Source organism: Rhinolophus ferrumequinum, chromosome 11 (genome assembly GCF_004115265.2).
Source record: "Rhinolophus ferrumequinum isolate MPI-CBG mRhiFer1 chromosome 11, mRhiFer1_v1.p, whole genome shotgun sequence".
NCBI classification, from domain to species: Eukaryota; Metazoa; Chordata; class Mammalia; order Chiroptera; family Rhinolophidae; genus Rhinolophus; species Rhinolophus ferrumequinum.
The window spans coordinates 8,888,539-8,910,273 of NC_046294.1; the positions used below are offsets into that span (position 1 = coordinate 8,888,539).

General features: G+C 45.3%; 1 protein-coding gene across 2 annotated transcripts in view; it reads right to left on the minus strand.

Moving 5' to 3' along the window:
• The window catches only part of LOC117030362 (secretoglobin family 1D member 2-like), a 64,237-nt gene extending 47,484 nt beyond the window's left edge, over positions 1 to 16,753 (minus strand). Inside the window, exons 1-3 of one of the 2 annotated variants that reach the window (XM_033120404.1) lie at positions 16,630 to 16,753; positions 14,275 to 14,462; positions 12,962 to 13,099 (exon numbers count right to left, since the gene is read on the minus strand). In XM_033120404.1, coding sequence (XP_032976295.1) covers positions 13,070 to 13,099; positions 14,275 to 14,462; positions 16,630 to 16,684 — 273 coding nt within the window. In that variant the 5' untranslated portion in view covers positions 16,685 to 16,753 and the 3' untranslated portion in view covers positions 12,962 to 13,069. Of the gene's footprint in view, positions 1 to 12,961; positions 13,100 to 14,274; positions 14,463 to 16,629 lie in introns of those variants that run through there. The other variant, XR_004424374.1, reaches the window with a different exon arrangement.
• Between the last annotated feature and the right edge of the window lie 4,982 nt (positions 16,754 to 21,735).

The following is a 21,735-nucleotide window of genomic DNA, read 5'->3' on the forward strand; positions in this document are numbered from 1 at the left end:
CATTACTCTGCCTTCTCATTCCAAGACATTGGCTACTCTAGAAAACTGACGGAAGTGGAGTCATGCTATATTTGTCTTTTGTGACTGGCTTTTTTTTTTTTTAATCATGTCTTCAAGGTTGTTTCATGTTGCACCCTGTTTCAGAATCTTCTTAGTGACGTACATTTTTATGTTTGTGCTTTGGCTATGCTTTTAAATTGTCTACCCTGGGGTGTGTTAAGTGTTATATTAGGATATGGAAAAAGTCTCCGTAAAAAATAAACAAATCTGTCATAATTAGAAAGATTATCTCATTGTTGAACTACTGATTTTAGTTTTAAACATTTCCCTCACCCGTGGTGGGTTCATACCCGTGATCTGCACGTGTCGTTCATGGATCTTTAATTAATGGCCAGGGATTCAGTCTTTTATACTAACAAATGTTGATTGCTTGAAAGTGCACTTTAGATTGTGTTAATAAGATTTGTGGAATAATTCTTAAAACGAATTTTCGGGACTCTATTAGAAAGTCTTTAAAATGTTTTACTATTTCATCTATAAACAAGAAAAATTTACTTATCTGATCACTCGTACAACTGAAGGAAGGTCTTCTTAAGAATCAGATATTTTCTAAGCTGAGTTTTAGCGGAGCTTTTGCACAAGCACTTTCCCCCCTCTTTGTCCTTTTCATTTATCATTCACTAAGGATTCCACAAAGTGAAGAAACAGAGCAGCACTGCACCTTGGATGGCTTTCTTGTTGTCACAGTATTATTCACACTCACCAACGATGGAAGTCAGTGAAACAAAGCATGGTCAACACTTGCTTTGGCATAATGAGTGACAAACTTAGAACCTGCTCGCTCTGTCCAGTGGATTCAAAACACTTAAACAAGAAATCGAAATTACCATCATCACTTGGATGTTCTCCAGAGTTTCATCATCCTGGTCAAGAAAACATTGCTTCAGTAGTGTTAGGGCCTTTGCAGTGGTTTCACCACTTATAAAGGGTTGTTGTTCCGTGAGATACTGATCAACGCCCACTTCAGGAGAGATTGTATCATGTATCACTTTCTCAAGGAGCGGGCAGCCAGAACCTGGGATGAAAGCATGCAAAAGTGGGCTGACTTACAGAGGTCATTTATGGGCACAGCTAGGGTGTTTGTCATCTTACATCCCAGTAGAGACGCACATTCAGAAAGATTATGGTCAACGGTCTTGAGTTCTCAAATCTAGGAGAGTAAACTCAGGATCTGGGATTTCCTTCAAGCCCTGAAACATTTGTCTCCTTACACCCCCGTCCTGGCTTCCACAGCCCAGAGAAGCCAAACACACGAATGTCGAGGACCCTGGAGAAATGAGAGGCTCTGTGCTGGGCTGTGGGGAACAGGAGGTCGTCCACAGGGGCCCTGACAACAACCTGCAAGCAAAGCCCGCCCTCCTTGTCAGTGCTCACCTGCAAAGCAGGAGAAGGGCAGGGCGATCAGCATGAGGACTGTCAGCAGCTTCATGGTGCAGCAGCGGCTGTGGGCTGGTGACTGCGGTGTGGCAGTGAGGAAGGACCTCGCTTTGGAGCTGAGTGCCTGAGCTCCTGCTTTATTCTCCTGGTGGCCATTGTAACATCACCCCCCAGGGAGAATGAGTCACAGGATGAACCTGGCACTGGGCCAGGAAACCACAGGGAGAAACACCAAAAACCCAGCCACCCTGAGCTCTGTTGGTAGAAACCGCGGCGACAGAGCTTTTAGAACCCAAAACGATTTTGTAACTGCAATAATGGCACATGACAGTAGTTGCAATTAATGCAGAGGTGTTTGGTAAATAATAGGGCAAATTAGAACAGAGTGAGCCTTGTTGTTCTATTATTAGGGTGGTCTACATTATGTCCCCATCCTCCTCCTCTTCTTTTTTCTTCCGCTCCTCCTCCTCATGTTGATTCTCTTTTCCTTCTCAATCTTCAAGTTACAAAAGTGTTCATATCCTGTTTCTGTTCCTCCTGCTCCATTAACTACTGGGTGGGTGCAATACCACATTCCGCCTCTGGGAGGCAGACTTCCCTCTCCCAAAGACAATACTCAGAGGCTGGAATGGGAAAATATTACTCTCTCGCCTACTTTAACATTGTTTTTCACAAAGAATATCTCACTTATTTAAGTGAATTTCATGAATTTATTTGTAAACTTAAAATTAAATTTCGTCCAGTTTTGGTTGGCTTTTTCCCGATTTTTTTCCAGTGATTGAAAGGACAATGTGAGAAGTGGAAAAACTGATGCTTACGTGTCACAGTGCTGATGGTGGGCTCCTGCAGATGTGGATTTGAATCTTGGAGGCAACATCTAATCACGTGGTGTCCCAGGTGAGTTAAAGTGCTGGTCATTCCGAGCTCCCTTTGCCCAATTTTGAAAGTGGGCATAAGTCATACATATCATGCCCGGTTTTATAAGGATGGCAGACACTGTATGTAAGAATCCCATCACAGAACTGAAAATAGGGACATTAGAATAATGGAAGAGTCAAGCCATCCATCCATCCACCCACCGACCCATCCTTCCTGCTATCCTTCCATCCATTGTCAGGACCACCACGATTCTCCTATGACTGTGTTGCGTGTTACACGTTCTGTTTATTTGGAACAATTTGGAGCAGTGCCTGACACTTGTGCAGCTTCCTTCTCACAGGGGAGGCAACAAACACGCCAACAGTTGACTGAGAGATCCAGGGAAATTGATGGTGTAAACAACGTCCTGTAGGGCAGTAAACAACCTGTAGGGAGCCGTCCTGTAAGCAAGTCCAGGCAAGCATCGGAGGAGGGACTTTTAAGCTTCGATGGTGAAATCCAGCAGAACATCTGGGGAAGAGTGTTCTAGGCCGAGGGAACAAGTACAGAGACCCTGAGAGCACATGCCACTTGAAGAGGAAGATAAGAGTGCAAAGTGTGCCTCTTGGTGTCAAGAGAGGGACAGGACAGCTTCATAGAATAGAAACGCCAGATGGGTTTAAGCAGGAACAACATGAAGGTAACAGGAACAAGAGAAACAAATTTGGCTTAGGTTCAAGAAAAAGAAATGGGAGAGAGAGCCTGAGAGATTTGTCATTGTTGCCTTACACCTGCCAAATCATTTGTTCCTCCACGCTCTTCCCAGGATTTCACAAGGGAGTGCCTCAGCAAACTGAGGCCCGATGGAGAGATATCGGAGAAGCTTCCTTGAGGGGATGTCTCAGCAAACTGAGACCTGATGGAATAATATCGGTCCCTACCCTTCAATGGATCCCCTGGGATTGTGTGTGTTTGGAAGGCAAAGTACAAGCTGGAGCACAATGGGGACTTTTGGAAAGACAGCCAGCAGGCCACGTAACACACAGATCTTGAGAATAACAATCTTACCTCCTTAGAAGTTAACCAATAAAAGCTATGCGTTGGCCCGATTCGGGGCTCAGTCCTTGAAGCTTGAGTCCCTTGGCCCCGCTTTCACTCTACTCTTGGTTACTGTCTTTCTTAACCCTGCGCTTCCCTTCTCGCTTCCCACAGCTCTTGTCGTGCAGGACGCGACATCTCAGTACTTAATTCCCTGTGAACACAGTATTCTCCGTCTGGATTATTTGGGACTCACTTCTTTCCGTCGTTCAGCTGGAGCTTAAGTTGCCAAGACAATACTGATTGAGGAAGAAGCTAGAAATAGAGAAGGTTATGTTCTTATGGGTGTCCCATCACCAGGTGACCACTGATAGCATCTTCATTCCAAAGGCAAGTGAAGGACATTACTAACGAAACAGACGACTGTCTCCGTGAACGGGATTTCATGAGGACTCTGCCTGGTGCCTCAGTCATTACGGATCAGCCCTGTCACCTGCTGACACACTGGGCCATTCACAGCCTCTTATTCAGGAAACAAAATCCCACCTCGTGTCCATGAGCGCACAGTAAAGTGTGTGTCTCTTTACCTCCATGTTTCCTGCAAAGCACATGAGGACCATTCTCAGGGGAATCAAATACAATAACTGCTCACAAAAGCTCCTGTAAAAGCATCGTTTGCAAAAGCAAATGGAAGAAACCAAAAGGTGAGAATGCGTGTTTTGCTGGCCTGATTTTTACCTCCTCCCAGAAGGCACTTTGACTCAGGTCCCCAAATTCAGCTCAGAAACCAGAGCAGTGAAGTAGCCTTCGGTGTCAGTGTGTGTGACATTTATTGATCACCCTTTGTGACAAACCAGATAACATAGATTTGGAGGTGGAGGTGAATTATGCACAGATTTTACCGTGAATACTGTTGTCTCGGGTAGAGATAAATGTGAGGTAGGAGAGAATTACATTTGGCCTGTCCTCTGGTTCATACAAGACCTGAGATAAACTCACACTGATATTTCACTTATTTGAGGCCTTGCCACCCTTAATAAAAGGGGTAAAGATCAATTAGAGTCATTTTTTTCTCATTGATTCATGCATTGGCACAAAACGTATAAAAGAGTTCTGCAAATTAAATGATCCTTGAGTTTTTATTAATTGAATATTATTGCATACAACAGTCCCACTGTATTTGGGGACAAGATACCTTACATTTCTTCTTTTTCACTCATTCTGTAAAACTGGTTGTGCCTCTGCGCTCCTGGGCTGTTGGCACATTAACCTCATACATGTGCTTTGGACGGGAACCTCTTCTTCCTTAAGATCAGGCCAAAGCCTACAAATTGGGCGGGGAGGTGCTTTCCCCGGCCAGAGACTTCAGGAAAGGCCAACATCTTGGGGACATCTTGATGTCCATCGTTCACGGTTTCCAGGCCATTCCAAGCACAGGTGTCTCCCATGCCTTAGCTACAATGGTGTGGAGATGTCACAGCTGTGTCCCTTTGCACAATGGAAATCGTCCTATGGATGTCATGAGGCCTGAATGAGTTACAGTGAGGAAGTCCTCAGAACAGGGCTGGGCACAGAGGAGGTGCTCCGAACATGTCAGCTCCAGCCAGTCATTTATAACCTGAGAAAGGTGTTCTGATAAACCTTGAAGGACTTCTGGGACCATTATAGACTACTGAAAAGTCTGCTTCTACTTCGCATTCTCTAAGGCCTAGACATACCATATTCAGACACTTAGCAGAAGGCCTAAGTTAGGAAACAAAGCACTTTTTTGATCCATCCTTCCTGGATTCTTTTCCTGACTCCTTCCTGAAAGAGTCTTATTGAGATAATTACATATAACTTATCTCTCGAAATATTCTCTATACTGTTGGCCTATTAATCTTCTCAATACCCACCTCCAACATGTGTACTTGTTTTCCACGTTCAGTAAAACATGAATGAGAAACAGTTGTAGAGCACTCCCGCGATGAAAGAAAATGGTAATTGTCTCTTTTAATCTTCCCAGAAACCCAATGAGTAAGGTGATGATGACATTTATTCACCAAACAGGGGCACTTTGGAAGATCAAAGAGGTCACTACAGGGACAGAATGCCAGGACAGCAGCAGGAACCAGGTTTCTCGTGAGCAAACTGAGACGTGTGGTCACCCTCCCCAGGAGGTGGGCATCTCATTTCTCCCTAACTGCACATAATGGGACAAGAGAGGTCAAGTGACTTGACCAAGGGCACACAGCTGGGGGGTGGCAGAGCCAGTAAGGGGCCAGGCTTTCTGGCTCGAGAGGCCCTCTCCACACTATCAGCCTCCTCAGCCTGACCCTTGTGGACCTTCACTGGATGGTTCACATGGGTCCTGTGACCTTGACCTGCACAACTGCCCTGTGTGAACTCCAGCTTGATTTCTGTGCAGGCCGCACAGTTTTCAGCTCAAGGCATTTGCTCCCTGTGAAGCCCCTGCTCCACTGTCCTTGCCTCAGTCCCCCTGGGTTGACCTCCTTATGCATTCCTGACGCCACATCAAAGACAGCCCGCTTCTTATGTCCTTTCCTGGCCCCGAATCTCTGGGGATCTCCTTCCCAAGACCCCATGGCTCTCCGTGTGCACGTCTCTCCTGGCAACAGGCCCAGGCCCCTGGCTCTTTCCCCGTGTTGTGGTCCTGGAGGGTGTACCTGTGCCCTCTGGTCTTTGTGTGACAATATATATTTTTTTTTAAAGATTTTATTGGGGAATGGGAACAGGACTTTATTGGGAAACAGTGTGTACTTCCAGGATTTTTTCCAAGTCAAGTTGTTGTCCTTTCAATCTTAGTTGTGGAGGTTGTGGTTCAGCTTCAAGTTATTGTCCTTTCAGTCTTAGTTGTGGAGGGCGCAGCTCAGCTCCCAGTCCAGTTGCCGTTGCTAGTTGGTAGTTGCAGGAGGCGGAGCCCACCATCCCTTGCGGGACTCGAGGAATTGAACCGGCAACCTTGTGGTTGAGAGCCCACTGGCCCATGTGGGAATCGAACCGGCAGCCTTCAGAGTCAGGAGCACGGAGCTCTAACCGCCTGAGCCACTGGGCTGGCCCTTTGTGTGACAATATTGATAGAAGGTGTAGAAGGTGCTTAACTAATGATTGTGTAACTGCTTATCAGAATGGATTGTGAGTTATTACATGTTTTAATATTAGGTCTATTTAGAAAGAGAATTTCATTTGAAATTGAATGTCTAATGAGGGCAAGGCTCGAAACCAACATCACACCTAAACCCAGGCCTCAGCGTGACATCCTGGTGGTACCACCATGTACTTTATGTTCCTGGAGAGGACTTGGGGTCACCATAGGGAAGACGCCGGTGAGGACAGGAAGAAGTTGGAGCCTATCATCCGGTGACTGGGCCACCTCAGTCTGTCTGTTCCTGAGGAGTAAATTTAAGCTTAATCCAATCTAATCCAGATTCATCTAATGACTTTGGACAGGGAGCCAGATTTGGAAGCTGATCCAGGATCAAGAGTCACTCCAGCTAACTCTCCTTGGCTCATTCACCAAAACCCTGAACTTTGCATGACTTATCATTTCCATAAAATGCGTGGTTAAATATTTAATCACTATACACCTGGGAAAGTTCATATGGTTCATTAGGTATCTACACCATGATCTTCTCTACTCAGTTACTAAGTTCCCCTCCGCTTCCTGCCCACATTTTCCAGCTAACTGTTGCCTTCAGTATGTGAACGTCTGGCCCCAAGGACCATTATGGGGAAACTGATATAAATGATTTCCTCAGCTAGAGCCGTGATTCTCTCCTGCACCTGATTTACTTTATTTTTCCACTCACCCCTGTAGATATATGTCAATGTCCAGAGATATTTTTGGTGTCCCCATAGGGGAGGTGGTGTGCTATTGGCATCAAGTGGATAGAGACCAGGTTTGCTGCTACACAATCTGGGATACTTGGGGCATCCATTCAAAAAAGAATTCTTCAAACTCCAACGGCACTGATGCCATGGTTGAGAAACCCAGTAGTAAAGAAATACCTGAAAGTATTTGCCCTGTGGTGAAAGGTCAGGAGTGTGAGGTAGCCTCACGCTCAGTGGACAGTGAGTGGAGACAGATGCCGGAAGGAGTGTGGGCATCTGTGTCCTCTAGTGTATGGAGCTCAGCTTCAAGGTCATAACTTTGCCAGTCTTGTGCTCACTCCCAGAGGGCCTCACTTTCTCCTTTCTGTCATCCTCCTTGACTTTGTTCTCCAAGACCCAACTCAGTCCTCACCTCTTCACAAAGTCTTCCTTCCCGGACAATGCAACCTCATAAAGGCTTTGTTCTTCCTTGGATGTCTATCACCTTTCATTTCTATGACAGAATCTCTTTCTAGTGATATATCTCACATCTTTCTTCACTACCTTGACATATGTCTTGTCATGTAACATGATTCCTTTTAGAAATTCTGTAATTCTTTCAACAGAAAACATCAAGTTCCTTCTACGTTAGGTGCGGTGTATATCCCAAGTTGAGATGATTTGCAGCATCTGACCATGTTTTTTTGTCCAGTTTTGCCCCTGTGCATTTTTTACCTTTTTCTTCAACCCTGTCTTTTTATTTCAGTCTCACAACTTCCTGTATTAAAAGGCTTTTTAAATCATGATATAGGAGCAGTATTTGACTAGGAAAAATATTGAAAACAGCTTCCAACGAGAGCACCAGACCCCTTTCCAATGTTATCTACACCACATAGTCTCATTCTCACCTACAGCTTCTTTCACTGTGTCTCCTGATATTGACATGTTCTAAATATTTCTTTCTATGTTCTCTACTGATTCATCTATAAAAAACTATGTTATATCTTATGTTTACTGTATTGCCTGCCTTGTCTTTCTTCATCTACTCTTTTTTGTAGAAAATATCCTCTGCTATCTTCTGAGAGTAAGGTCATTGGAGATAAAACTTTTCAAGATTTGCACGTTTGAAATATTTTTATTTATCTTCATGCTTAAATGCTAGCTGACTGCATATAGAACTCTATTACTATACAGTCAGAGCCTCTGAATTTTCAGGATTACTTTGTGTCTTCGGTCTTGTGTTTGTATTCCCCATTCTTGGATATAACTCAGTGTTTCTTTCTGAAAGAAACACCTTATTTTAAGGGTGATGTTCCAAAAACTCACAAAAATGTGGGGTTTCTTTTTTATTAGTTTCAGGTGTACAAAACAATGTAATAGTTATACATTTACACCCAAACAAAGTGATAACCCCTCCCCCAATCTACTACCCCTCTGACCTCGTATATAGCTGTTACAATTCTATTGACTCTATTCCCTATGCTGCACTCCATATATTGTGACTATATATATGTTAAATTATAGTCGACATTCGATATTATTCAGCTTCATATGTGGGGAATGAGTGTGCTGTTCAATTTCTTATTCTTCACTTCTGGGAGATTTTCTAAATGGTTTTCTTTGGTGAGTTTCTTCCCACCACAAATTTTCTCATTCTAAAAGCCTATTAGTTTGGACATCCTAGATGGATGCTTTAGCATACTTTTTTCTTTTCTCTTATATTTGTGTTCTTTATCCTTCCATTATGAATAAATCACTTTTGTTACATGTATTGTCTTCCAACTCCTTTATTATCTTTCCCAGCTGTCATATTTTTAATTTTTCCAGAGCTGCTTCTACTTTGAATGTTTGTTAACCATGAAGACAGTAACAGATCTTAGTAATCTGAGCTTTCTGAAGACCCATGAAGGTGTCCCATGAGCAAACAAGACTGGCCCAGGGAACCTAGACGAGTCCCAACAGAGTATGAGTCAATTAAGAAGTTTCTTGTCTTCTTATCTCTTCCCGTTTTTAAGCCCTAAATCTGTCAGAAATTATGGTTAGCAGCTGGGAGAGAAAAAGGGAAGTAAGTCGAGAGGAGAAGTAGAAGTATTAATTGTGACCCAATGTGAAGTTTTGATTCTTATCCAGGCCAGGATATAGTACTTTCTAAAGGGAGACGTTGACCTTCATATCACAGGAATGGAGAGCCATTGAGAGTTGGCTTTAAGTAAGCTTGTGACAAATCCTGGCTTTGAATCATATCACTGTATATGAATACAATTCTGTATGCAGTCAGCTATCGTTGAAGCACGGGGATAAATAAAGATATTTCTAATGTGCAAATCTTCAAAACTTTTATCTCCAGTGAGCTTTTTCTCAGAAGGTGGCAGAGCATATGCTCCACCCAAAAGAATATTGTCATCCAGAGTAAGATGGATGCAAGGAGAGGACACCTGAGGAGGAGAGCCTGCAGAGACAGCAATTATGCCTGTCCAGGGAAAGCATTAGAAGCCTCAAAGGTAACGTCAAGAGACCCTGCAGAAGTCAATCCTTTGTACTTGGTTGACTCGGTTTGTGAGCCTGATCCAGAGTTTCTAAAAAAATTACTGGTATCTTCACCAAAGGAAAACCCAGGAGGCAAATCAAACAGAGAGTTGCCACAGACGTAATTTGACTTTGAGATGTCAACACTCTGGGAGAGTGTGTCCAGGGGAGACGGAAACACAGGCCCTCCTGCCACTTACAGCTAACTTCCTGCTGCCTCTCAGAGAGCTGCAGACTGTGGAGACTTTTGGTGTGTGTTTAGTAAAATATGCACAACATTAATTTACCATTTCAACCTTACTTAAGAGTGCAATTACTTGCATTGAGTACATTCACACTCTTTTACTATCCATTTCCAGATACCATCCCAGACGAAGCCTCTACCCATTAAACAATCACTCTTTAACTTCTTCCATCCAACCCCAGTGTTTGGAGTCTTGCATACCTAGCCTCCCGCTCTGTGAGCATCTCATGTAGCAAAATGTCTCTGTATGAGACCGTAGGTTTATTAGTTTTTAACAGTGAAACAAATGAAACCTTCAATTGCGAAGCTTGAAGGGCGATAGAAGTAGCCAGGGAAAGGTCTCCAGGTGACCACCTCGGTGATGCTGGCAGTTGTCTGACTGTCGTGAACAGTCTTGTTGCCCCCTCTACTTCAGTGGTGGCCTCCACAGTCACTGGGTGGCTGCACCCTTAGGAGGCGGAGGTTAGAAAATGGGGACTGCATAGGTTCTACGCACAGAGATACCCGTATATTTGTCCTGGAGTGAAGCCTGGGAAGCACTTGCCTTTGAAATCGTCCCAGTTGATTGTAACACAGAACCAGCGTTGAGGAGCATTCAACCATGAAGAATGGTGGGTGGGCCATTCTTCATCCCCAAAGGCAACGGTGGGAACAGTCTTTCACCTTCCGGGGGACTAGTAAGGACAGAGGGAAACAGAACCTGTAAACCTTCCAGGATAATGTCCACCCATAGGGGTGCTCAATGGATGAAAACTCTTAAGTGTTTTAGAAATAATAATAATAATCGATAAAATTTATTTTTATAGTATTAATTTATTCAATATGTTCTCAAAACAACTCTGTGATATGATTATTATGTCACAGAAAGTTAAAGTGATAACACAGGGATGACTGCCTGTCTATGTGAGTGTGTACGTTCATGTGCAGGTCTGTGCATGTCTCGCGGTTTGTCTGTGTGTGTAAAAGTGTGTATCTGTGTGTGTGTGTGTGCCATTGGGTGTAAATATATGTCCGTGTATAAAGGTTTATTTTAGGGTGTGAGAGTAGGGAGGGCTTCCCAGAGGATGCAACGTGAGGTTGTCAGCTGTCCTGTGGAGGGAAAGTTACAGAGGCAAAGGGAGCACCACACGTCCTGGTACACTGTTGTGACCCATGTATCACACGAGTGAGTGGCAGTTAGACAACTATGGCTGAGCACAGAATCCTGGGTGAGCAGGGAGAAGAGGTCGGAGGGATGCCAGGGATGGGTCGTGCCATTACTTGTGTGTGTCACCAATGGTGGGCCTGGTCCTCCCAGCGATCCCAGTCTGGGTTTCTCAGGGATTGCAGGAGCTCCTTGTGTGCACCATGCACAGTATGCAAACTGAACATGCAATGTGTTTCACAAAATAGGGACCAACTCCAGTGCACGTTTCCTGATGTGATTAAGACTACACATCTGTTGTAAAAGAATTGGAGAAAACCAGTAATAGCAGATAACTGTTATCTTCTATTTTCTCAATCACAGTTTGAATGAATATTCCCTATTATAATTGGAGAATGGGTTTAGGACTAAGTCCTCGTGCTTGACACATTCAGAAACACATGACGTCTAGTATTTCTGGGTTACAGGCATAGGTTCCGATTCACATTTGTTTCAGGAGGGTCACCGTGATGTCCATGAGTAGGGTGCGCTGCAGGAAGGGTATCAAGACCTCAGGAGACCACTTGGGAGACTTTGGCACAAGCCAGGCAGACTAGGAAAGGACCGTGAGGATGGTTGTGTGGGGGAAAGGACAGGAGCCGCGTGGGGCTCTGGAAGTGGACGGGGCAGCACGTAGCCGACTCTTAGATGTCAGGAGGGAGATGAGCTACAATAGGTTCATAATAGTCCCCCAAAAGATATCCACATCTGAAACCTGGAACTTGTGATTTATCCTCCAAGGCAAAGGAGGACTTTGCAGAGGTGATAAAGTCACAGATTTTGAGTTAGGGAGATAATCTTCAATGTTCTGGTGTCCTCCAAATGCCATCTCATATATGCTACACGAAGGAGTACGGAGAGATTTGCACACACAGAAAGGGGAACGCAATGTCACCTCACAGGGCACTGATTATAGTGATGTGGGCACAAGACAAGGCATGTCACCAGGCTTCCAAGCTGGAAGCGCCATGAACAGATTTTCATCCTGAGTTTCCAGAGCCAGCGCTGCCCTCCGGACACTGTGTGTTTGGCAGACTCTTACGGATTTTAGACTTTTGTCCTCACCACGTTGAGAAAATAAAGTAAGCCACCAAGTGTGTGTAGTGTGTTACAGCAGACCCTAGAAATGAGTCCGGGGGCCTATGATGTATCCAAGTTTTCTGAGTCACCTCCATTAGCCTGGGTGGGGGCCATGGTGGAGGCATAGGCGGGGGGTACACACTACGTGGATTTCATACGCTCTCTCGGAAATAAGTGCGGATTGTTTGCGTGGCGTTGTCCAGACGGCAGCTGGAAGCTTGTTTGTGCATCTCTAGGGACAAGAGGGATGAAGCAGTGGCCGCGCGGTGCAGGCAGTGAAGACCAATGTGAGCGAGCAGAGCGACATGAGCTCGCTGGAGGCTGAACCCTGAATTCACTACCAACTGAGAGGGGGACAGAAAACAAGTTATACGGGATCATCTTAGGATTGAGGGACAGTGAAGGGGTGATGACCAGGCAGGATGTTTGTGGTTATGATGAGGATGGAATAGCAGTGACGCTGCTGGCTGGGAACCACGTGACTGTCCAGACAGTGAGGCCGCGGGTATCCCTCAGGTCAGGCCCAGGAGCAGGAACGTTGTGGTTGCTTTCTACCCCTAACCGTCCTTTTCACTCATGGCCCTGCGACTGGGAAATCTGTAAAGTAATGCAGGATGGTCCTGAGCAAATATTGCCTCTTGTGATCCGTGCTCCTCAGGCCAACATGGGTACCCGGACGCTGGGTCCTGAAATGTACTACTGACAACACCCAATGGCCACGTCATGATGAAACCACCCCATCCAGACCAGAGACTATTGGATGATAAAAAGACACGCAGAGAAGTGCAGGGCGAGTGATTTATTGAAGCAAGATGTTGAAACCTTTACATTTTCTGGGGAAAATCAGGTCATCATGGAACATCAGAGGTCCTTGTGTTAAGATTTTTTTCAATCTAGGAGTTACATGTGGACACCATTTTCAACTGAAATAGAAGAAGAGAGAACGAGTAGGTCAGTCATGCTGCTCCCTGACGTGAAACGTTAACACAGGCTGTTGCTCAAAACCAAAAAGTGGAAGAAATATTTCAACCAGCAAAGGCATTGAAGGGCCCCAGGCAGGACAGCAGTGCGAGTGGTGAACTCCGTCGACCTGGTCCAGTTACAACAAACCATGCAGGTCAGGAAAGAACCATGTCCAGCGCCCGGCAAAGGGACCCTGAGGGACCCAAGAGTGGGACTCAGGATTCTAATGGACGGAGGAGTGGGGTGAAGAGCAGCCCAGGATGTGCTTTCTCTGAGCCCGACTTCCCAGGACTGTACTTTTTCACTCCGAGGGTGACATGGGGTTGAGAGACCGGGACAGGGGTGGGAGGGGACTGGGAAGTTATGCTTTCAGATTTCCAGCTTGGACGTGTGGAAATTCAATGTTTGAACACATGCACTTCTCTGCTCTGAGCACCCAGCTATCATGAAAATTTTCATAAACCTGACTGAAGTCCCACATCATTGTGCTGGGAGACACCTTTAAATATCTGATTTCTTCATAAAGACATGATTTAAGTGTTTCAGCTTCACATGAGGCTACAGGAAACTTAACGGGGGGTGTCCCTACCCATCGGCCATGAGAGGCGAGGGGTGGAGTAGTGGGGCAAAGGTACGAGGAGTGGGCCTTGGTTCTGCAGGAGCTCAGAGACCCCAGCCGGTGACCCTCCATCGGGTCAGAGGTGTGGGTAGTGCCCGCCCTCCCGCTGTCTCCCCTTCAACACTCCCAGCACTCCCCATGAGATTCCCCAGTGCCTGTGCCCCTGGGTGAGGGGATCTCGAACCCCGACAGCTCCTGGGCAGGGAGGCAGGCGGCTCTGGGCCTCCAACATGGCTGCGTGGGCCCCTGGTTGTCCTCCCCCTGAGGACACTGGGGGAACCTGGCGCCCAGGGAGGTGCCCTGAGAAAAGGGATCAGGCCCAAACGCTGTGTGCAGCCCACGTACAGCTCAGCAGGTGTCATGTTCCCATTCACCCTGTGGCCACCGGTCAACCTCTCACAGGTGAGCAGGGAGGCCGGGGCCTCCGCCTCCTGTGCCCTCACTGAGCAGATGCCAACCTCCCTCCTGGTTGTGGAATGAGCAGAGGCCTCTGTGCAGAAAGAAGAGAGAATTTACCATTATGTTTATCATTGTGCGTCTATCCGAAAAGGATATCTGATTTATGCATTTCTTCACTTCCAACTCTGCCTGATAAGCTTCTGGAGGTGCATTATATTTCAGAAGAACAATCTTGAAAATTGGTGTAGGATCCATTATGAAGCTTCTCAATTTCATAAGAAGGGATGGACAGACTTTTGCATTGGCTGGAACATATGAAAAAAGAATATAGATGATATAAGCAAAGACGCTTTCCCCATAGCTCCCTGATGTTGGGACTGCACAGGAACCCCACGGGTTTTATGATCTCATCACACAATTGTGCCAAGGACAATGTGAACCCTAGAAATTGTGACTTCCTCAAGCTCACAGAGCAAGCCTCAGAGCTAGGGACTCCTGGAAAACAGTTTGAGGGACTCTTAATTCAGTTTTGCTTCTTTGTGACAGACACCCACTGCTTTCCAGGATTCTCCTGCTGTGCTGAAATTCACTTTCCCCAGATTTCAAAAATGAAGGTTTGCCTGTTGATAGAGTGACACCTTCTTTTATCTTGGATATTGAGGAAGAGGAGACTTTAGTATCAAGCTTTCAAGTGAATGGTAGAGTCAGATCTTACCAGAGATCAGAGAAGGGGGGTGTCATGCAGGGGACCCTGCTCACTGCGCCATTTGTCATGCAAGGCTTCCAGTGGGGTCTCTGGTCCCGCTCCCCACATAAGAACGCAGGACATGGTGAGGCCAAAAAGAAACACCCACGGAGCCATAGATAGGGCAGTCATACCACTATAGTCTCGCTGGCAGCTGGGTTGCAGACACAGGAGGCAGGAGCCACACTATCCGCAACCCGCCATCCACTTGTCTCTGCCAAACAATCTCACTTGCTAGCAATCCGCTTCTCTGCAATCTGCAATCCACACTCCGCCGCTTGCTAGCTCAGCCACCATCTCCTTGCCAGCCCCCATTTTCTGCTAGCGTAGCCACAGCAGTTATATTAGTGGCCAATGGCTCACTGGTTACAGCTGATGGCCAGCTAGCCACGGCTGATGGCCATCCGATCACAGTTGATGGCCATTTACTACCTGAGCCAGCACCTTTCCACGTGAGGCCGAGAGCCTGGAAACTACACTCCTGTCTCTGTTCCCACAGGTGGATAAATCTGAAGATGTGAGTAAAACTGTTACATATTGGTTGATGCTGTTTGGAGACTAAATTAAACAATAGGATTTTGTCACTGGATGCAAACATAGCTAAAAAGCTAAAAAAATATATGCTTATAAGTGTAACACATCTGAAGCTTATACACAAAACTATGATTGGCTCTAATATTCTGCACCGATGTACAGATTTCTTCAGAGAGGGTTGGAGGCGGGAACTCAGAGTTATTTTTGACCCCAATGCAGTTGTGCTGAGACCTGAAGTAACCCGTTGTCCTGGTCTGGATTCTCCATCCCCTCAGGCTTTGCAACCACCTGTAGCCTGGGAAGTGCCCAGTCAGGCTCTCATCTGACCCTAATCAGACACACGAGGAGGACAAGGAGGCTCCGAGAGTCAGATGAAAGAGAAAGACTCCAAAAGACTTGGGTCAGGATCGAGGAGGTGGAGACACACAAAAGTGTTGTTGGATGAATGGCTAGAATTAGTTCAGAGCAATGGTGATGGAGCCCTAGCGATTGCTCTGGTTCTGCTCCCATTGCGCTCGTGCTCTCAGAGGACGAGCAGGGATTGCAGGCCGAGTGCTGCTTATTGGCAGAGCCCATGGAAGATTTATTATTTAGAATCGGAGAACGCTGGCTCTCGTTGAACTGAGAACTAATACCCTTCAGCTCTAACACTTTGTGAGTCTCAAGCTATGAGTTAGCCAGCTGTGGACTCACCTGGTCCTTAAAGACCCCGGGCAGGAGAACATCTGATGACTCCTGGGTAACGACTGGATACTGATACCTAGAGCTGGTCTCTGGACCTACTTAATGTTACTGCACCGTCATAGCTACTCTCGGTGGAAGCTGTGAAACCCAGTGAGAGGAGACCTGGGAGATTGAGCATTGTGTTCAAGGTCACAACACTGCCAAGTGGCAGAACAATGATTCACATCCCAATTTAATTATGTCCTGTTGCTTCTGAAAACATGACCACAGACAAGGAGTGAGGCTTCAGAAGGAAAACTCTGAAATGTGCCTGCAATGATATTTTTAAAACGAAAGTTCCAGAGTATTGGGAATTGATTATATGAACCGTGAGCTTTGGGGGACTGGGTCACGAGAGGTGGAAAAAGTTTGAATTGGGATCTGTTCACGGCCTTCCCCAAATAAGTCATGTAGTTAGGAGAGGGTAACTTACCAGGGCTGATGCCAGTCTGGTTAGCAATGGTACTCACCCTCAGAGCAGCAAAAGGCCAGAGTGACCAGCAGGACAGGAAAGGACAGCCTCATGGTTTCTTTTGCTTTGAGTTTTCAGCTTTAGCAAAAGATGAGCAATGACAGGAGCTGGACTCAGGAGCCTGGAAGCCCAGGGCTATAAGTACCTAGTGAGCCTCACTGGTCCTGCCCACAGAGGACGTGGCAGGTCACAAGGCCTGGCATCCATCCCTCCCTTCCTCCCTGAGGCTGATGCCATCCATCCGTGTCACATACCTCGGTGACTGGTCAAAGCTAGGTGTTGTTGGCACCAAGCTCCTCACCTTTGTAGCAAAGCTGAGGTTGTAGCTTTACAAATGTATAGTCAGTGAATTGATGGGAGCCCCCCTGGAATGAAGCTCCTTAATGGAAGCTCAGTGTCCGATAAGCTCATCTTGACTTATCATCGTGAGTGGCACCATGAAGAGGATCATCCAATATGCCCGGAATGAATGAATAAATATTAGTAAGAAAGCACTAAATCTGGTTAGAGTAAAAATAATCAGTGGTTTCAGCATCCCAAAAGAAAACAGTGCCAACAGGAAGACTACCTCTGCGAACTCACTTCCTTCTCTAACAGAATATTTCCAACAATATCAAGAGAGATTTCCTATCAAATCCAGTGCTAATTCGATCAAAAGAAGCCCCCGTGCAGTTTCCCGTGTCCAATAGGAGGATCACACGGGGTCATCAGGGACCCAGCAGTAGAAGCGCCCGGCGGGCAGGTCCTCAGCCTCCCCAACCATAAGCAGAGTGCTCTATGGACAATTCGGGGTGGGGGCGTGACCGTTCTGAGGAAAGGCATTAGCAAGTAGCCTGTTACAGGGCAGCGTGCTTGACAGCCTCTCAGAACAGACAGAACTTTGACGTGAAGAAATGTTGGGAGGAGGGATCCGAGGAAGCAGCATGAGGGGCCAGACAGCTTAAACCACGCGGCTTGTTGGGAACATAGGACCCAGGTTCCCCTGAAACGTACAGGAGTGCACGGTGGGAGAGGGAGGGCTTTGTGCCTGGAGAGACAGAGTGGGCCACAGCAAGCAGGTTCCATTTTATCTGTGGGCAATGCAGGCAGCGTGGATGGCTGAGGTCAGACACACCTAGATTTTCGCCCTGGTGTTTTCTTGCTGTTATTCACGTGTGAAGTCAAAATCACATGGGTTTTCGACACTCAGTATCATGGCTACTATCCAAAAATTAAAATTCAAATTACACGTGTTGGCAAGGTTGTGGAGACATAGGAACATTTGTGCTTCTTTGGTGGGGATGTAAAATGGTACAACCACCATGAAAAGAGTCTGGAGAGCCTTCAAAATTAAAGATAGAATTACAATGTGATCAATCTGGTCCACCTCTGAGTACAGACACAAAAGAATTGAAAGCTGGGTCACAAACACGTATTTGCACACCCATTTTCATAGCAGCATTATTCAGAATGGCCAAAAGGTGGATGTAGTCCAAGTGTCCAGGGACAGATGACGGATAAACAGAGTGAGGTACATACATGTAATGGAATGCGATTCAGCCTTGTAAAGTAAGGAAATCCTGTCACATACAACACAGATGAACTGTGAAGACAGGACAATAGTGAAATAATCAGTCACAAAAAGCACCATTGTATGATTCCTTTCCACGAGACTTCTAGAGTAGTGAAATTCATAGAAACAGAGAGTACCGTGGTGGTTGCCAGGGGCTGAGAGGAGGGAAAATACAATTTTAGTAAACATCGAGTCATCAAATTAACAGTGAGCTGATTACATCTGGAAACCGACCATTGTAATGCATCCTTCATACAGGTCCGTTGGTTTACAGACCTCTGAAGCTAAAAGGAAAATGAGAAGAGCAGCAATATATTTCTTGCTAACAATGGTCATACAATGTGCAAACATAATTTGTCATATTCAGTCATTGCTACAAGTCAATAGCTATTACATTCCACATTTTAACAGTTGATCAACTAACTTGCAGAACGTAAGAAACTGGCTCAAACTTGTACAGTTTGGAAGCCAGTAGGCCCAGCTCGGGCACTGGTGGTATGTGATGGTAACAAACAGAGTGGTACTTTCAGTCGGGGTGTCTGGTAGTGGTGCCGTGTCTGATGCAATGGAGGTGGATGACTGTTCAATTGTATCTCAGCTGCTTGCATCTCACTTTCTGACTGAACTGAAATCTCTAGTTGATGACTCATCCCATTTCCTTCATCTGTCTCTCTTCAATTCCTTTTTCTTCTTTCTTTTTAAAAAGATTATTTACTGACAGCTAGAAATGCTGGGGTGAATGTGGAGCAACAGGAAATCTCATTCACTGCTGGTAGGAATGCAAAATGTCCTCTTTGGAGGACAGTTAGGCCGTTTCTTGCTACCTGCACATCATTTTACCATATAATCCAGCCATTATACTCCTTGGTAACATTGTTCCCTGTGTATGGTGCTGATGGAGCTGACAGTGGTGAAGGCTGTTCCTCTACGGACATAAAGGGCATAAGGGAACTCCATTTATTCTCTGCTCAATTTCTGTGAACCTAAAACTGCTCTGAAAAATAAAGACTATTAAAAAAAACAAAGGCAAACATGTAGTTGAGAACATTCATTTCAAACAAGGGGGGGGATGAGATTGAGAAATGAATCAATTAATTGCTCACAATATATAGAGAGATGATGAACTATCAGAGAAATTTAAGGTAATCTACTGGAAATAGCTGTTAAAACAGATAAAAGCTCATTATGGAGCTGCCTACGAGATCGGCACAGAAGCAACAATCGTGTTCCCTTCCTTCTGTGTCACCTGACATGACACAAGGGGGAAATGACACCATTGGCCACAGGGACGTTAGCACAAGAAAAGTATATTGAAGTTTACACAAGTGAAACATGCAAAGTTTGAAGGGTAAAACTATGGAATTTACTCACAGATATTATTAGGAATCTAAAAACACCAAGGCACACACCTTGTTCCTGAAGGAAATATTAGAAAATGTAAAGATGTCAACTATTCTCAAGTTAGGCTACAGTTGCAAATCAGCCCACATCAGAATCATAATCTAGCAGTTTTACACTTTGTTTTGAATTCTGAAGTGCTGTTTGGATCTTTCAAAATTAGAATGAATTCATTTATTGACTAGGGAGGAAATAGGGGCAGACTACCCGGGTTTAAGCTCAGCTCTGGAACTTTCTACGTGTGGAGCCTTCAGCAAGGTGCCGACACGTCCTGCCTCAGTTTCCTCATCAGTAAAATAAGGGTGATAATAATAGCCCATGCCATAGGATTTGTGTTAGGATAAAGAACTTAATACAGGAGCAATGCTCAGCACAGGGTCTGGCAATAAATGTCAGCCACTACAATTACACAACTCAAAGGAGAAAGTGTAAGTAATAGTCAAACAGAATAAATCACCTCATTCCCAAAGACAAATATCAAACTGAGCCTAACTGACTCAGACAATGGGGAACGTTTATTTATCCTAAATGCTAACAAAGTGTACTTCCGACTTCGGCTGTAGTTCCACTGGGTTTTCTCTCAGTTATAAAAGAAAAATGAGGTACTTACTTTTCAATCACCTCATTTATTGTGTTATGATCACATGTAAGTGACTGTTACCATGATATTCAAATCCTAAATACTGAATATTTGAACTAAGGGTAAAGGGTGGTGGGTGGGGGGAGGTATGATTTATCCCGAGGCACAGGGCCTCTGGACTGCTGTCCTCAGCAGGATGCACTGGGGACAAACATCCTTTTGGCTGAGGTGGAACCCCAGTGCTTCTCCAGGGCTAAGTCTGACTGGTTAACCCGTATGTGTGTTGGACACATGGAGGACGTCACTTCTGGGTCTTCATGACCACGTGTACTTACTTTTACAATACGTCTCATCTGGTTACACTGGTTCTTGTCTCCAACATCCCCTCAGAAACATTCTTGCTCCCATTTCCAAAGACAGAAAGTGTACATGTCACCCATCGGGTCTTACACAGCATTGACTCTGCGTGTACAAATCCCTGGACTCCCCAAAAATAATCCAAAGTAATATTTTAAGGCACACAAAATTTTTTTCGACAGAGAGTGCTTTCTGAGTCTTTGCTTTGAATAAAATCAAAGGAGGACCTCAATCAGCCATGGCGGATAAGTCATTAAAAATAATTTTAAGTGATAGATCACAATGTCATTTTTGGCCCACACCCCAAAGGAATCCAAAGAATCAAGTGACAACGCCACGGCCAACTGATTTTTGTCACATTTCATAATCATGTGACAAGTATTTTCAGAGTTTACATCTATAAAGTAGAAAACGAAACTAAAATTGCCTCATTTTAGCAATAAGCAATATTATCAGTGTATTTATAAAATCAAGCAGTCCTCAGACATCTCATTAAGAGATGTATTTATCAATAACATTTGACTTCATATATATAAGAAATATGAAAAATTGAAATGTATCCGTTTATCCAAACTGTGCGCATCCCTGATGGCGCCCAGATCAGCATCGTACCTTATCTCACAAACTCCATCAGCCATGTTACTACTCCTCGGGTGCCATTGTGCAGGCGTGAGCCCAGCAGATTATGCCCTGAGCTCCTCAGGGAAACCTGTGGGCTGATGGAGCCACTTCTGTCTACTCCCCGGACGACCTGCCAGCAGCCCTCGTACACCCGACAGGGACTCAGACCTCTTGCTACAAGCATGAGCTGCAACGGGAGGCCCATGACATTGATAGGCCGTTCAGCGTCAGAGATGGTTTCCTTCACCTGTTGGCCAACTCTTGGCCTAACTCAATTGTTCTATGCTGGCTAAATGTCTCTCTGTGTCCTCCCTACAGAAAAAAATGAAGGAAAAAAGCAGAAATACTTGGTTTTTCCAATAATTTGGAAAATTATTGGGGAAAAAATCTCCAAATCCAAAAATCTCCAGATTTTTCCAATAATTACTCACTGTGTGCAGTGCTGTACTTGTGCCTTTCCTAATGCTGGGATCCAGTCCATGTGCCATTTCAGACACATCATAGAATTCGAAGACCCTTCACCCAGGTTCTCCTTGACTTCATTCACCATGACCCATCACGGGGGTCGTCACATGACCCAGCCATACCACGTACTC